This window comes from Anabas testudineus, chromosome 5 (genome assembly GCF_900324465.2).
Source record: "Anabas testudineus chromosome 5, fAnaTes1.2, whole genome shotgun sequence".
NCBI lineage: Eukaryota > Metazoa > Chordata > Actinopteri > Anabantiformes > Anabantidae > Anabas > Anabas testudineus.
Genome location: NC_046614.1, coordinates 24,502,170 through 24,517,721, shown reverse-complemented (window position 1 = coordinate 24,517,721; position 15,552 = coordinate 24,502,170). Strand labels below are relative to the sequence as shown.

The window sequence follows — 15,552 nt, the reverse complement described above, 5'->3', positions numbered from 1 at the left end:
CAAATGCATCTGTCGAATAAATATAAACATAAATAAATGTTTTGCAGTTTTATCCAAATGAAATTTGTTGTTGAAAAGTTCATTAATAGATCTCTCATTGTTGAGTAACTAGTATATACCAACACCTTAAAAACACTCACTCTCTAAACATTACTTAATTTATGTCAATTACCGTTATCAGTTGTAAAAATTGGTCAGTTTTGTTTCCCAAAAGAGATGTATCAAATAGGAAGTCCAGTTGCGATGACTGAACTTCCAGATAATTAGAGTGGGTGTCCATTCCAACCACAACCTCTCTTGATCCCATGGCATTTGAATTGAAATACTATAAAATATTTCAGACTTACTGTGTGTATGACTGCCATTCATCAGGTAAGTACCAACTGTGTTGTATCTGTGTGTGAACAGACATGATCCATTTCTCTTTAACTACAGTTTTATTTGTGTCAGTCTGTATAAACCGATGTTTGACTCTAATAAATTAAATGTTAGAATGTTCCCCATTAACATAATGTGAACACTGTCATCAAATTATTAGTGAGCTCAGTGAGCTCAGACAGTTGCAGATATTTTGGTGCTTTACTGGTAAAGAAATGCACAGTAAAAATTCCGCTTTCATAGCAGCGAGGGCCTGTTTCTTGTTTATGTTGATGTCTAACAGCTCAACAGAAAATGTACAGTGCAGATTCTGAGAACTGCAAGTATTTAAGAGAGTTTCCTTATTCAGGAAGACAGAAGAAAATAAAGAGACCAGCAAAAAACAGTAGACAGTAGAAATCAATTTAAATATCACTAATCATTATTTTATGATTATGACAAATGTTGCTGATCAGTAATATTCATCATCATAATCTAACCTACAGCTGCTTCAAGTGAACGGGTGTCGGCCGACTCATGAGTCTTTCAAATATCAACAAGAATTTTACAACACCTGTCTATCGGGACACAGTAGAAACAGCTATTTTCAAGAATGTGATCACTGTGGTTCTCTGCATCTTCATCAACTATGTCAACAGCACCCTGGTACACACATTCACAAAGCATCAGGTCTCAATCTTGTCTGTTTCTAGATATCCATCTACATTTTACCCCTTTAGCAGTAAACAATATCATCTGTTCTCTAACTGATTCTTAGATAATCAGAAGTATTATTTGTATATTTATTGCTTTCTTTCCTAATCTTTCTGTCTTTTCCTACAGGTGTTCAACACAAACCCTCGCTACATCCTGTATATCCATCTTGTAATCAATGATATTCTCCTGCTGATTATGTTCACACTAATTCAACTCCTCAGTTATATTGTGTTCACTCTAAATGTCTCATTATGTATGGTTTTATTAATAATTTCTATATTTGTCAGTCTAAATAATCCTCTAACACTGGGCTTTATGGCAGTAGAGTGCTTCATAGCCATATGTTTCCCACTTCGTCACACCCAGATCTGTACAGTCAAGAAAACTTATGTAATGATCGGACTGATATGGGCACTAAGTGCACTTTCAATAATTCCAGATGTATTTGTCACCTTGGCCACAGAATCTATAGAATTTTTTCATTCCACAGTTTTATGCCTTAGAGAAAACGTCTTCAAGAAACCGTATCTCACAGAAAAGAGAAATGTATTGAATGCAGTATTTATAGTCATTGTGTGGCTCACACTTTTCTATACATACTTCAGAATTCTTTTTACAGCAAAGGCAGCTGCTGCAGATGCCAAGAAAGCAAGAAACACAGTCCTCCTCCACAGCTTCCAGCTCATGTTGTGCATGCTCAACTACGTATATAATGTTACTATAGAAGGTCTGACATACTTCTTCCCAAAAGATATATTAGCCATACGCTTCGCTGTCTCAATAATTATTTCGGTCCTGCCTCGACTTATCAGTCCCCTTATTTATGGAGTACGAGACAAGACATTTAGGATGTACCTATTGAGATATCTTTTTCTGTTCAAGTGTAAAAACTAATTTTCATAAAAGAAAAGGCAAATCATGAGGACAGTAACTCTTGTACTTTTGTCTGTACGTACAGATATAGAGCTCCAAAGCATCAGCGTTTTTCATTGTAGTATAAGTGCAGTACCCTATAGTTGACAGTGCGTCAGCAACACAGGTGTCGCAAAGTTTCTTACTCGTCCTAGCTTCATAGTGTAAATATACATAAGTTACAGTGTAGTGTGCTCATGACTTGTCATATTTCTTATCTTACATGATAAATATTAACCAGTTAATATTGGACACTGGATTTCACATATTTAGCAACACATCTATTTAACATAATTAGTACAGTACCATAAGTCCCTGAAGTCTCTGTTTCTGTTACTATTAAATTCTTGTCCATTATACAAAATTGTTGACATGCAACTAAACCTTCTCCAACAAAATAAAAACACATTTTATCACACATCAACTTTATCAGACTAGGTGTTCAATGTGACATCAAGTCACAATAAAATTCAAGTTATACTTGCTCCAAATCACAAAAGCCATCTTAAAGCCCTTTAAATGAAAGGTTTAAGACCTTACAAAATACATGTTCAGAATTATATGATAAACCCAACAGTGTCACTTGAATGAACCTCCAGTTTATCCTTCAAGTTGTTCTATATTCCACTATTGTAATAAAAACGGCTTTGTTGATAAAGTGTGTTTGATCACAGTGAAATGGGACAGTCTCACGTGAACATAGCACATCTATGGTTTAGTTACAACCTGCAAACATCTACAAAATATTCTTTCACAACTTTACAACACTGTATTTAATTCAGTAGCAACCAAAGGTGCCTCGGCTGTGATGGAGCGGCAGTATTTTGCCTTGCACACAGAGTATGTGCAGATGTTAACATGGGTAAGCACACAGGTTTGCACATTTATACTGTATGTTTTTATCTGTGACTTTTGACTGTTGTTGATTTCTACTTGTTTTGTCTCACTAGGTAAAAGGAATCAGGTAAATCGGCACATTTCATTGTACACTATTTATGTAAATTTGTGCATATGACAAATAAACTTATCTCATCTTATCTTGTAACAATTGCTCAGAAAGATCCACATCAACACAATTTCACAATTTCAATACTCTTGACCTAAGGCAGAAAACCAAGAATTTCCAACAGGTTCACATACTTTTTATTGCCACTGTATCTGTTGTTTAGCTGAAATGCACATAATTCATCGTAACACAGCTGACTTTGTTTTAATTGCAGTAAAAGTAGCTTTTTATCAACGCTTCAATTCACAATTAAAACTATTCCCTTGCTGTTCTCTGACTACAGTGGCAAAATTCCACCTAAACCTTATGAGTCTGGTCAAATTGGGGTTTGATTTTTAAAAAGTGTAAAGCTATACAGTATTTTGTCACCATGTCTTTTTAAAATAGGGAGATTTGTTTAAAAGTATCGTGAGGCGGGTGGGAAAAGTGGTCCATGTAACTGCAATGAGGTCATTATAGTTTATCTAATGGTTACATGGCTTCAGATATGACTGGTGTAACCTGATGGAAAGACCCAGACAATGTCAGGGAATGGCAATAGCTATTGCAGTGATTTTAACATAAGCTTAAAATAAATTTACTACCAAAAGCTAACTGAACTTTTAGCTGTTTGTGTTGTGGTGAAATAACATAAACCAATGTTGAGTTATTGCACGAATTATTGAACTTCAATGATTCGGAGAGCAATCTTACTAGTAGTCCCCAAAGACAGGTCTATTATGTTATAAATAGGGTTTTATGATATGACGCAAGGATCTAGCTGAACAAAACTTTTAAATCCACACTGATAAAAACTAATAAAAACTACTACTACTAACTAGAAAAGATACATTTAGAAGTGGTTTCTCTTTAAACCACAGCTTTTCTTGTTCCCATGACATTTGCATTAAAAAACTATAAAGTAAGTAGACACCAAAGACTTCGGCCTGTACGTATGGCTGGCATACATGAGGTAAGTACCAACTGTGTTGAATGTGTGTGTTAACAGACATTATTCATGTCTATTTTACTACTTTTCTGTTGTGTCAGTATGTACACACTGATGTAGAATATAAAGATAATATAAAATATTTAAAGTACTATTAAAATGTTTCCTATTAACATGATGTGAACCCTGTCATCAAATTATTAGTGATCTTGGACAGTCTTAAATATTTTGGTGATTCACTGGTAACAAACAAATGCACAGTTGGTTTTCCCTCTTTAATAGCAGTGTTTTTTTCTGCTATTACACCTAATATGATAATGTTCCAATATGAAGAGACTTTATACTATTGTTTAATATACAGGTTTTCCAATTAAATCATTGAATGAAGTGTTTTGTTGTAGCAGATTGACGTCTTATGAGAAGAAAAAAAACGGCACTCAAACAACAATGGCTCTCTTTAATTTTATTGTCCAGGACGAGTTCAGTAAAGTCAAGTATGAATGTAAACCGGTCACCTTTTACAATAAAGACGGCCTGTTTCTTTTTTATGTTGATGTCTAACAGTTCAGCAGCAAATGTATACAGTGTGCTGATTCTTACAACTGCAAGTATTTAAGTGAATTCCCTTAATCAGGAAGACAGGGAAAAATACAGAGACCAGCTGAAGGACAGTAAACAGAAGAAATCAATTTAAATATAACAGATTATTATTTTATGATTATGACAAATGTTGCTGATCAGTAATATTCATCATCATAATCTAACCTACAGCTGCTTCAAGTGAACGGGTGTCGGCCGACTCATGAGTCTTTCAAATACCAACTACAATTTTACAACACCTGTCTATCGGGACACAGTAGAAACAGCTATTTTCAAGAATGTGATCACTGTGGTTCTCTGCATCTCCATCAGCTATGTCAACAGCACCCTGGTACACACATTCACAAAACATCAGGTCTCAATCTTGTCTGTTTCTAGAAATCATATTTGCATGCACAGATAATAAGTTTAAGTATAGATTAAAATGTGAATGCTTACTGCTAAAAGAGCAAAATAAAGGCTACATTTCACCACTTTAGCAGTAAGCAACATCATCTATTCTCTAACTGATTCTTAGATAAACAGAGATACTATTTATGTACACTGCCCGTCCCAGTAAAAAAAAGTCACACACTCTAGGATTACGTTGGACCGCCTTTGGCTTCGACTACACGCGTTCACTGTGTCATTGTTGGTGAAAATGTTGAAAATCTTCTGCAAGGGTTCAATAACTTGTTACCAGCTGAAACATACCGTATTTTCCCGCACTATAAGGCGCACCACATTATAAGGCGCATAGAGTAGACGCTACAGTAGAGGCTGGAGTTACGTTATGCAACATTAGATGGAGCTGCGCTAAAGGGAATGTCAACAAAACAGTCAGGTCGGTCAAACTTTATTAATAGATTACGAACCGGCGTTCTGAAAACTCCGTACACTCCCAAAATGATGTTGATGATGTGCTCTGGCCGTGTCATGCCTTTCAGTTCAAGTGATAAATTAATAACAATAAGTTGTGACAAAGGCAGCTAAAAAGTATTATAGTATTGTTCTTAAAAATTTATCAGAGTGAGAGTTGTGTATTTTAGTTGATCTTTGTTAAGATAATTAGTTGCAGAGTGAGCGCTCTTTCCACTCTGTTCAATAGAACAGCTTTGACTATTTTCTCCGTCAGTAAATTAAACTAGTTTAGTTTCCACAGTAAAACCAACTGGTTCATGTTATATGCTGAGTGTGTTTTATACGTTTGTGCCTTGGAAAGCATTTGTCTTTGTAAGTATTAACATGTTTATTGTCATTAGAAGTTTGTTAGTTGTTACCTGTTACATGTGATAAATTACATGTGCGTGTTATTGTAATTAGCTTCATTCAAGTCAAGCTAGCGTGTGCGAGTGTAACATACCAAAATGTGTAACGATGTGTATTATTAGTTAATTTAGTTTCTTTCTGTTTCTTTCAGTTACATAAAGAAAAGATAGGATAAAATGTAGTTGAGAGCAATGTACTCGTCAGTTCACAACTCCAGTAAAGACCAGAAACCGCACCATTGATTCATTAATGTTAAATTCTCTCGCTGCTGGTCTGTTCCCGTGTTCTACTGCGACTGATCGACTTGCGTTTAAACTCTGCGTCGTAAGCGTGTCTCTTAATAGGAGCTATTTTGGGGGTTTTGCACAAACACACAAATGGAAATGAAACGGCACGCTTCGCGCAGTCATATATCCCAGCATGCAACGCGCACTACTTCTTCTACGAGGGAAAATGGAGTCGGCGGCTTCTCGCCGTACTTGCGAGACCTGTTGCGGTTCAATATTGATCCATATAAGGCGCACCGGATTATAAGGCGCACTGTCGGCTTTTGAGAAAATTGAAGGCTTTTAGGCCCTTATAGTGCGGAAAATACGGTAATCAACAATGGAGTAATTATCCAGTGGGAGGCTCGTACCTATTAGCTTGGTTGAATCCAGGTGGTGCCTTTCCTTTGGACGAGCAGTGTATTTCTTGTTTTCTTTCCTAATCTCTGTCCTTCCCCACAGGTGTTCAATACAAACCCTCGCTACATCCTGTACATCCACCTTGTAATTAATGACATGTTCCTGCTGATCATATTCACCCTACTCCAACTCCTCAGTTATATTGTGTTCACCCTCAATATGTCATTATGTATGGTTTTGCTAATGATTGGTATATTATTTACTTTAAATAATCCCCTAACATTAGCTGCTATGGCAGTAGAGTGTTACATCGCCATCTGTTTCCCTCTCCGTCATACTCAGATCTGTACAGTCAAGAAAACGTATGTTGTGATCGGGGTGATATGGCTGCTAAATTCACTTTCAGTCCTACCAGATTTATTTGTCACCTTGGCCACAGAACCCAAGGAATTCTTTGATTACAGAATTTTCTGTGTTAGGGTAAATGTTTTCAGAGCACCCTATCTCACAGTGAAAAGGGATGTATCCAATACAGCATTTTTGGTTTTTGTGTGGTTCACACTTTTCTATACATACTTCAACATTCTTTTTACTGCAAAAGCAGCTGCTGCAGATGCCAAGAAAGCAAAAAACACAGTCCTCCTCCACGGCTTCCAGCTGATGTTGTGCATGCTCAACTATGTTTATAATTTTACAATAGAAGGCCTCACATACTTCTTCCCAAAAGATGGAGTGGCCATTCGCTTCACTATCAATATATTTATCTCAGTCCTTCCTCGACTCATTAGTCCGGTCGTGTATGGACTACGAGATAAAACATTCAGGAAGTACCTGAAAAGATATCTCTTCTCTACAACAACAGCTACGACTCATCCACAATAGCCATCATGACAGTGACTGTAATGTTTTTATTTGTAACATCTTTACAACTGATATGGATCTTAACCTCCCTTATTTTGGTTTATTCCATTAAAACGAATAAACAATTAATTTTTAAGGGCTTTTGAGCTGATATTTATAGATCACACAATTAACACAAAAAACAATACTAGAAAAACTAATCTTAAAGAGACTTAAGAAAAGTCCTGGTTCTTGGGCTGGTAATAATTAGTTCACAATATTATTGTCTCAAACAGACTCTATTACATGAAAACTACTACAAATGCACATTTCACCTATTTTTACCTTCTAATACTGAATTGCTACTTAATATTAAAACTGCATGCGAAAGCTAGAGCCAAGGATACATTTCACCAGTTATGTGACACAGTTCAACATCCTGTTCACATAATGCACTAATAACAAAAAGAAGAAAATGACTTTGGCATTAGTTCAAAGAAATATTGAGAGAGGCAACTTGGCACTGTTGTTTTGCCAGTGTAAAGCATCCCACATAAAAATGAGATAATGGAAAACCAGCTCACTGATATCAGTCAGGGAGTTGTGTTCAGTTGCGATTAGCATCTTGCCACCAATAAGCAACAATATGAACAGCTGTTTGCTGACTTCAAGTCTCACTGTCACTTTCCTGTTGTTTGCAGATCCTTTCTCCTGTAACGATGAAATTTAGTGTAATAAGTTAATAAGTTAAGACTGCAATGTGACGCAGCCCTCAGTAGCTCAGTGACAACTAGGGTAGGAGGCCTGAGGACTTGGTTTGGGAACTGCTGGACTAGAGTAAGAGAGAATTTACAGCTTGAATCGCCCTCTAGTGGAAAACAGAGATTTGGTTCAGTTGATCTATGACATGACTGAGAAGGTGAAAAAGTACAAAATTAGTGTGATACAAATCATTTTATTCTTGGAAAGTAACAAATCACTTTTAGAAAAATATTTAAATATTATTTTAAGATACACAAATGCCAAGATGTGCAAGCACACCCCCACACACCTCCACACACACACCTCCACACCCCAAGGATGTTCGATCAACCTATATAAATTCCTTGTTTCAACGCCCACATCGTAGTAGTGTGACGTCCTACTGGGTATGAGCAGTCTATAATGCTTAGATCTTTGATTCCTATAAACTGACAATGATACTGATCTTATTTAATATAATATCAATTATGGTGTTTGAGTGTTTTCTATGGATTAATTTCATTATTGACATTAATATTTTTGGAGCTTTTGTCACTAAACACAGCTCAAAGTGTAATAAAGGTTATTTTATGTAATATTTACAACTGTTTCTGACATAACCAGACAAAGTGGTACGTTTTCATTTGACTTAAACATTTTTTGAAAGTAATATTATTGAATCTATAGACCTTACAGCACTTTGGTTATTGTTACATGGTCACAGCACAGTTTCTTCTTTTTAAAATCTTAAAGTCTTCAATCCGAGTTGAGTAGACTTAAAATGTGATCAATCTTTATTTCAGATGAAAAAGGATTCTGTTGTTCCAGACATGAATTTGTCTCTCAACGGCTCTCTGATTGTGGCTGGGAATGAGCGCGACTCCTTTGCCACAGCTGTGATCAAGAATGTGATTGTCACAGCTCTCTGCATCTCTATTAATTACATTAATGGCATTCTGGTCCACACTTTCAGAAAGCACCAGGTATGAAATTTAAAACTGTATGTAAAATACAACATGTTCAAGGGTTTGTGTTTGGGAAGGGAAGGAGAATGAGACTAGAAGCCAGTAGAAAAAAAGAATTCTAAGATGCTAAGTCTTCTCTCTCACTCTGCTTTAGGTAGAATGATGCTACAGTTTGAAATGTGCACGATTTCTACAGCTTGATCAAAATCAGCCAAACACGCTTAAAGACTAACTCAACAGAACAAATGATGCACGATGCCACATATAAATATGTATGTTAACAAATATTTTACTAAGCAAGCACAACATTTGCCTAAAGACATCTACAAAAAAAACATAAAACAAGCACTAACTGATCATCCATCATCCACACTCCTGTTTACACTCGTTTAGGCAACGTTATATTCTGATACGTTCTGTTCCCCATTATTCTTTACAGATCTTTAACATGAACCCTCGTTACATTTTGTTCGTCCACTTGGTGTTGAATGACATGTTGCAGCTGGCTCTGTCGACTCTACTCCACATCATCAGCTACGCCCTGTACACAATCAGCGTTCCCTTCTGCCTCATCCTGCTGACCTTCGCCATCCTCACCACCTTCAACACCCCATTAAATCTGGCTGGAATGGCAGTGGAGTGCTACATTGCTGTGTGCATCCCCCTCCGTCATGGACAGATCTGTACCATTAAGAAGACCTATATTCTGATTGGTTTGATCTGGCTTGTGAGTGCCGTCTCTATTCTGCCAGATCTCTTTGTCCTGCTGGCCACAGAGCCTCTGGAGTTCTTTCACTCTAAAGTGTCCTGCGCCAGAGATTATGTGTTCAAAACCACCTACAGCCTCCAGAAGAGGGATGCATCCCACATTATCTGCCTGGTCCTGGTTTGGGTCATACTACACTACGCTTATTTTAGGATTTTGTTTGCTGCCAAGGGAGCATCTGCACACATTAAAAAAGCCAGAAACACACTTCTCCTACACGGGTTTCAGTTGCTGTTATGTATGTTTATTTATGCTAGACCTGTATTTGAACAAGGTCTCCTCATCTTCTTGCCCAACCAATATCCGGCTGTACGGTTTGCTTCCTATGTTTTTGTTCAGATCCTGCCACGGTTGGTTAGTCCCATTGTTTATGGACTGCGAGACCAGACCTTCAGAAGATATATGAGAAGTTACATACTTTGTAATGTGAGCATGAGCAACCAACCAGAAAAAGTCCCCACGTGAAACATTATCCCAGTCCAACCACATTCTGGCACCTTAATTATCTTTGATGATTATTTGTGTTTTAAATAGTGGTTTTGATTTATATTGTTGCAGCTGACTATAAGTACAATAAACCTAAAAAATTAAAGATCAAAGATATACAAATTATATCTAATGTACAAATTACATCTAAATATTTCGTACTTTCTAAAACTGTAACTACATGTGCCATGTCATCATCAGCATGTTCCAGCTTCTCAAGCATATCAATTTGCAGCTTCATTCTGTATTGTTTAAAATCCTATTGGTGTTTTTAACTGCAAAGTGACATTGGCCTCTGTAAAAGGGAAATTTTTATAATAACTTTGACATACAAATTACAAATCGATTAATCTTAAGCAATTACTGGCAGAGTATTTCATTATGAAAATATTCAAGCTGCAAAAACATTTAAATGAACAGTTTTTATCACTTTTATAAAGACCAAATGACCATTTTACTACCTTAACTGCTTAAAATGCAAGTTCTCTATGGCATATCTCTAATGACAAATAAATATCAGTATCATTAAGAGATTATTCATCTTCTATTTATTTTTTTATGTATAGGCGATGTCAGGGTAAACCAAAGGACTTTTAGGAAACTAAATATGGGAACTTTAGCAATAAAAGTGCCTCATCTACACTGACCAATCTTTTACTTACCTGTTAGTTAATGTGTATTACTGCACATAGTAATGCGTAATGAGTATTACAAATATTCAGTAAGTACATTAACAGTCACATTCAGCAGCTATTTTGAAATGTCATTAATTATTTTAGTAGTTTTTCCAAATATATTTCCCAACATATGATGGCGTTCCATTCTCCCTGCTTTATGTTTTTCATTACATTGTAATCTATTACCATTATGTCAACTTAGGTACTAGGTCTATCCAAGGATATTATATTAAGGCATCAGCTTAACTAAATAAGAAAAGCAAAGAAAAAAACATATGCAAAATGTATGGAATAACTAAACCTTGATACTAATATTACGTCAAATCAAATTTAGTAACGACAGATACTTATTATTAAAGTATGAAGATCCTTTAATTAGGAAAAAAAGTTCATGTAAAATAAGATAATAAAAGATAATATCAACAACGAAAAGAGCTATTTGTAGCAAACATTTGTGAATACTTTTGATTTGCTCACTATCATTATCATCATTTCATTCTCATATTTAAAACACTGAAGAGGAGGATGACGAAGTATTTATAAAGACTTGTGTCGAGCTGCCTGCCATTTGTAACTGATCAGCACTCAGGTAGGTGGAAACAAAAAAACACATAGTGAGGCTTAGATTTTATAAGTAAGTTTAGTAATTAACTCTTCAGTTTAATTACAAGTATGACCAATTAAAATGTTTTTATCGTATGTATAAACTCTCCAATGCAAACATTTCTAAGTATTTATATCCCAGACTTTAACATAACAAACTTCTAACTCAACATTTATCTTTAAACCCTCCGTATCTTCAGCACTTTGCTGCAGGTGAGAAATAAGTGGAATGTGACAATTGATTTTCAGATTTGCAGGAATAACTTCAACTTTTTCATTCAGCTGTTCCCTTTCAGGAGTTGCCACTGCGAATTTTCTACCTCAATCAAACCCTCTACATCATCTTTACTCATACCAACTAACTTTATGTCATCTTCACCAATATTTAAATGAATTACCACTCACTGTGTTTGGGTTTTTGGTGTATTTCCTTACATTTGTCAGATTGTGCTTTTCTCTCTCTCTCAGTTCTCAGTAAGTATGAGTTCTGTGGATCGAGACAACGTGACTTATCAGGTTTGATGAATTTGAAAATATTAAGTTTATTATTTTGGAGTAAACTTAATCAAAGGGCTGCTACTGTAACCATGATTTTCTTAATTGATTCTGAAAACAAACATCACTCCCTGATGTTTCTTTTTACATTAAATTACAACACAACTAAATAATATTGTAGTTTAATACTCTTTTTCAAAATACGCAAATCAGAGATCCAGAACTAAAATCCTGAGTTCTATGTTTAGGAGGATAGACAAGCTAATTAATAAAAGGTATGTGATTAATAAAATACCTATAAGCTAATTGATAAAAATGTATTTTGCACTCCAGACTACATACACATTGTTTGGTGTTATACCAGTTATAATGTGTTACTATTCCAACTGAAATGATAACTAATTGTACATTGTAATTGTGCTTTAAACATAAAATAAGCTATCAATACTGCACTTGTAATATAAATTATTATACAGATACTTGAAGTTTGTATTAGAGTAAAAAGAACACTTCCCAAATCCCCTGACATCCCCATAGTATACCAATTATTATAGCCAATTTTTTTAAAAACCCTGAGGGGGCCACTGGTCGAAACAATAATGGAATTCAAATAAATAAATACGTTGTTTTTTTGTTTTTTTTTTCTGCTTTCTCTGCTGCTGGACCAGTTCACGCTCATCAGAGATACCTTCAGCACAGCCTTTATGAAGAACTTGATTTTGGTTTTGGTCTGGCTCATCCTCAGCTACATCAATGGCACCTTAGTTAGCACCTTTTTCAGACACCAGGTATAACACATGAATGATCTGTGGGCAGAAGCACATTCAAACTCTGGCCCAGCAAAATTAGGTCCTGTGTTTTTTTACACGTGCAGTTATTGGAGCCAGGTTACTATCAATGAATAAGATATTTTCCACATACTCACATGAAAGTAACATTACGTGCAGATGAAGTGGCTGTTGCACTATTTTAGGTGATAGAATCTTACAAAATGCAATGTTTCACATATTTTAACTTGCCTTTCTCTTTCTGTCTTCATCCAGATATTTCATGCTGATCCTCGTTACATACTTTTCATCCACATGGTCATCAATGATGCCATCCAGCTGACAGTCACCATCACACTTTTTGTCCTCAGCTACATCTTTTACACGATAAATGTTTCTTTCTGCTGCTTCTTCATCCTTATGGCCGTCTTCACCACCAGAAACACCCCAATCAACCTAGCTAGCATGGCCATAGAGCGTTACATTGCTATTTGTCAGCCTTTACACCACCCTCAAATCTGCACAGCAAGGAGGACTTACATTGTCATAGGGTTGATATGGTTTATTTCTGTAGCTCCAGATATTGCAGACCTTTTTGTGACACTGATAACCGAGTCCTTGAACTTCTTTCACCAATCAGTCTTCTGCCTGCGACAGAATGTGTTCAGAGACCCAATACTAGCATCTAAAAGACAAGCCATTGATATTATCTACTTCTCTGGTGTGTTTCTAACTCTGATATTTACCTACTTTAGGATTTTGTTTGCAGCCAGGACTCTTTCCACAGACAAAGTTTTGGCCTGCAAAGCCAGAAACACTATCCTGCTTCACGGAGTCCAGTTGGCCATGTGCATGCTCTCCTACATTTCCCCAAGTGTAGAGATCATTCTTCATCTCATGTTCCCTGGACGAATTTTAGAAATCAGATTCGCAAACTACCTGATCGTCTACATCCTACCCAGGTTCCTGAGCCCAATCATCTATGGTGTCAGAGACAAAATGTTCAGGAAATACCTCAGGACGTACTTTCTACGCAACAGGAACACAAACTGAACACAGTGACCTCCCCTACAGTGCATAACAGATTACAGTACCATGCAAAGGTTTAAGGTATTATTTAGACTGGGAAAGCAGCTCTCATAGAGAAGATATCAATGGCCTGTGGACTGCATCACAGACTACATCAACTTCTGTGTGGAGAACACCGTGACAACCCGGAGGGAGCGGTGCTTTTCTAACAACAAGGCCTGGGCGACCGCTGAGCTTAAGGTCCTGCTAAATAAGAAGAGTGGGGCTTTCATTTCATGGGAGAGAGAGGAGCAGAGGACAGTTCAGCATTAACTCAAGTACAAAATCTGGCAGGCCCAGGGATGGCTAAGGAAGATCAGGGCTTGGCAAACAAGTTAAACCTGTTCTTCAACAGATTTGATGTCAGCCCCCCTCCTCCGACTTCACAAATCTGCAGTCCACTGGTTACATCCACCCCCACACATTCAAATTCAAATCACTCCATGTCACTCCCCTCCATAAGCTGCTCATGTGTGACCCCCACCTCCAACCCCGCCTCCTTCACTGCAGATCAGGTAAGGAGAAATCTGAGGCGGCTAAAGATCAGGAAGGCTGCAGGTCTTGATGGCATCAGCCCCAGACTACTCAGGAACTGTGCTGACCAGCTCTGTGAGGTAGTCACATACTTCTTTAACGTGAGCCTGAGTCTGGAGATAGTCCCGGAGCAGTGGACATCCTGTGTGGTGCCAGATCATTCCCACCACGGTTGGACTGTACAACTCAACAGTGTAATAAACTCTACACATACAAGTTCATTATTAATCTGTAGTTTAGTAGTTTAGTTTTTAGTTTGTTTGTTTGTTTTTTCATTCTTTTTGTTAATCCAAAATGCTGCAGCCAGAGTTCTGACTGGAATTAGTAAGAGAGATCATATTTCTCCAACGTTAGCTTCTCTCCATTGGCTCCCTGTTAAATCCAGAATTGAATTTAAAATTCTTCTCCTAACTTATAAATCCCTTAATAATCAGGCTCCATCTTATCTTAAAGACCCTCATAGTTCCATATCTTCCAAGCAGAACTCTCCGTTCTCAGACTGCAGGTTTACTTGTGGTTCCTAGAGTTTCCAAATGTAGAATGGGAGGCAGAGCCTTTAGCTACCAAGCCCCTCTCTTGTGGAACCAGCTCCCAGTTCAGGTTCTGGAGTCAGACACCGTCTCTACATTTAAGACTAGACTTAAAACTTTCCTTTTTTATAAAGCTTATAGTTAGAGATGGATCAGGTGACTCTGAACCATCTCTTAGTTCTGCTGCTATAGGTTATTCTGCTGGGGGACCTCTACTGATAAACTGAGCTCCTCTCCTCTCTCCTTTCTCCTCTATCCATTCTAATTCATTTCATGTCATTAACTTTGTGTCTTCTCTCTCCTGTAGTTGTGTTTCCTCCTCTCTGTCTCCCTCTCTCTGTTCTCCTCTACAGGTATCCTCCTGCTTGGAGCTGTAGATCTCCGGAGTCCAGTTACTGGTCCTACTGACATGCCCAATGTCAAGTTTTTGCTGCCTGTTGTTTTTGTTCTCCCTCTTCTTCCACTTACCCCAACCAGTCAAGGCAAGGGGCTGAAGGACTGCAGCCACCTGCCGCTGAACTCAAATAACATTGAAAAAAAACAACTGCTAGGGTTTATTAATATATACTCCACGTCCATTTAACTGTACAGTCATAGCTTCCTTATTTTTGTTCCGTATAAAATTCATAATAATATAAATAAAATATTTCTTCCATATCCTCCAGGATAAAAAGTCACTACATTGT

General features: G+C 37.0%; 4 protein-coding genes across 4 annotated transcripts; all 4 read left to right on the top strand.

The window, feature by feature from the left end:
• The first annotated feature begins 894 nt into the window (after window positions 1-894).
• LOC113153532 (odorant receptor 131-2-like) lies at window positions 895-1,968 on the top strand. The gene is made up of 2 exons (XM_026347209.1): window positions 895-1,047; window positions 1,201-1,968. The coding sequence occupies exons 1-2, from the start codon at window positions 895-897 to the stop codon at window positions 1,966-1,968; spliced, it is 921 nt and encodes a 306-aa protein (XP_026202994.1).
• Window positions 1,969-4,722: 2,754 nt separating this feature from the next.
• On the top strand, window positions 4,723-7,276 carry LOC113153531 (odorant receptor 131-2-like). The gene is made up of 2 exons (XM_026347208.1): window positions 4,723-4,875; window positions 6,497-7,276. Exons 1-2 carry the CDS (start codon window positions 4,723-4,725, stop codon window positions 7,274-7,276), a joined length of 933 nt encoding a protein of 310 aa, XP_026202993.1.
• A 1,502-nt stretch (window positions 7,277-8,778) lies between these two features.
• Window positions 8,779-10,171, top strand: LOC113153528 (odorant receptor 131-2-like). The gene is made up of 2 exons (XM_026347204.1): window positions 8,779-8,958; window positions 9,380-10,171. Exons 1-2 carry the CDS (start codon window positions 8,779-8,781, stop codon window positions 10,169-10,171), a joined length of 972 nt encoding a protein of 323 aa, XP_026202989.1.
• Window positions 10,172-12,647: 2,476 nt separating this feature from the next.
• On the top strand, window positions 12,648-13,787 carry LOC113153527 (odorant receptor 131-2-like). Its single transcript, XM_026347202.1, has 2 exons — window positions 12,648-12,755; window positions 13,011-13,787. Exons 1-2 carry the CDS (start codon window positions 12,672-12,674, stop codon window positions 13,785-13,787), a joined length of 861 nt encoding a protein of 286 aa, XP_026202987.1. The 5' UTR covers window positions 12,648-12,671.
• Window positions 13,788-15,552: the final 1,765 nt, after the last annotated feature.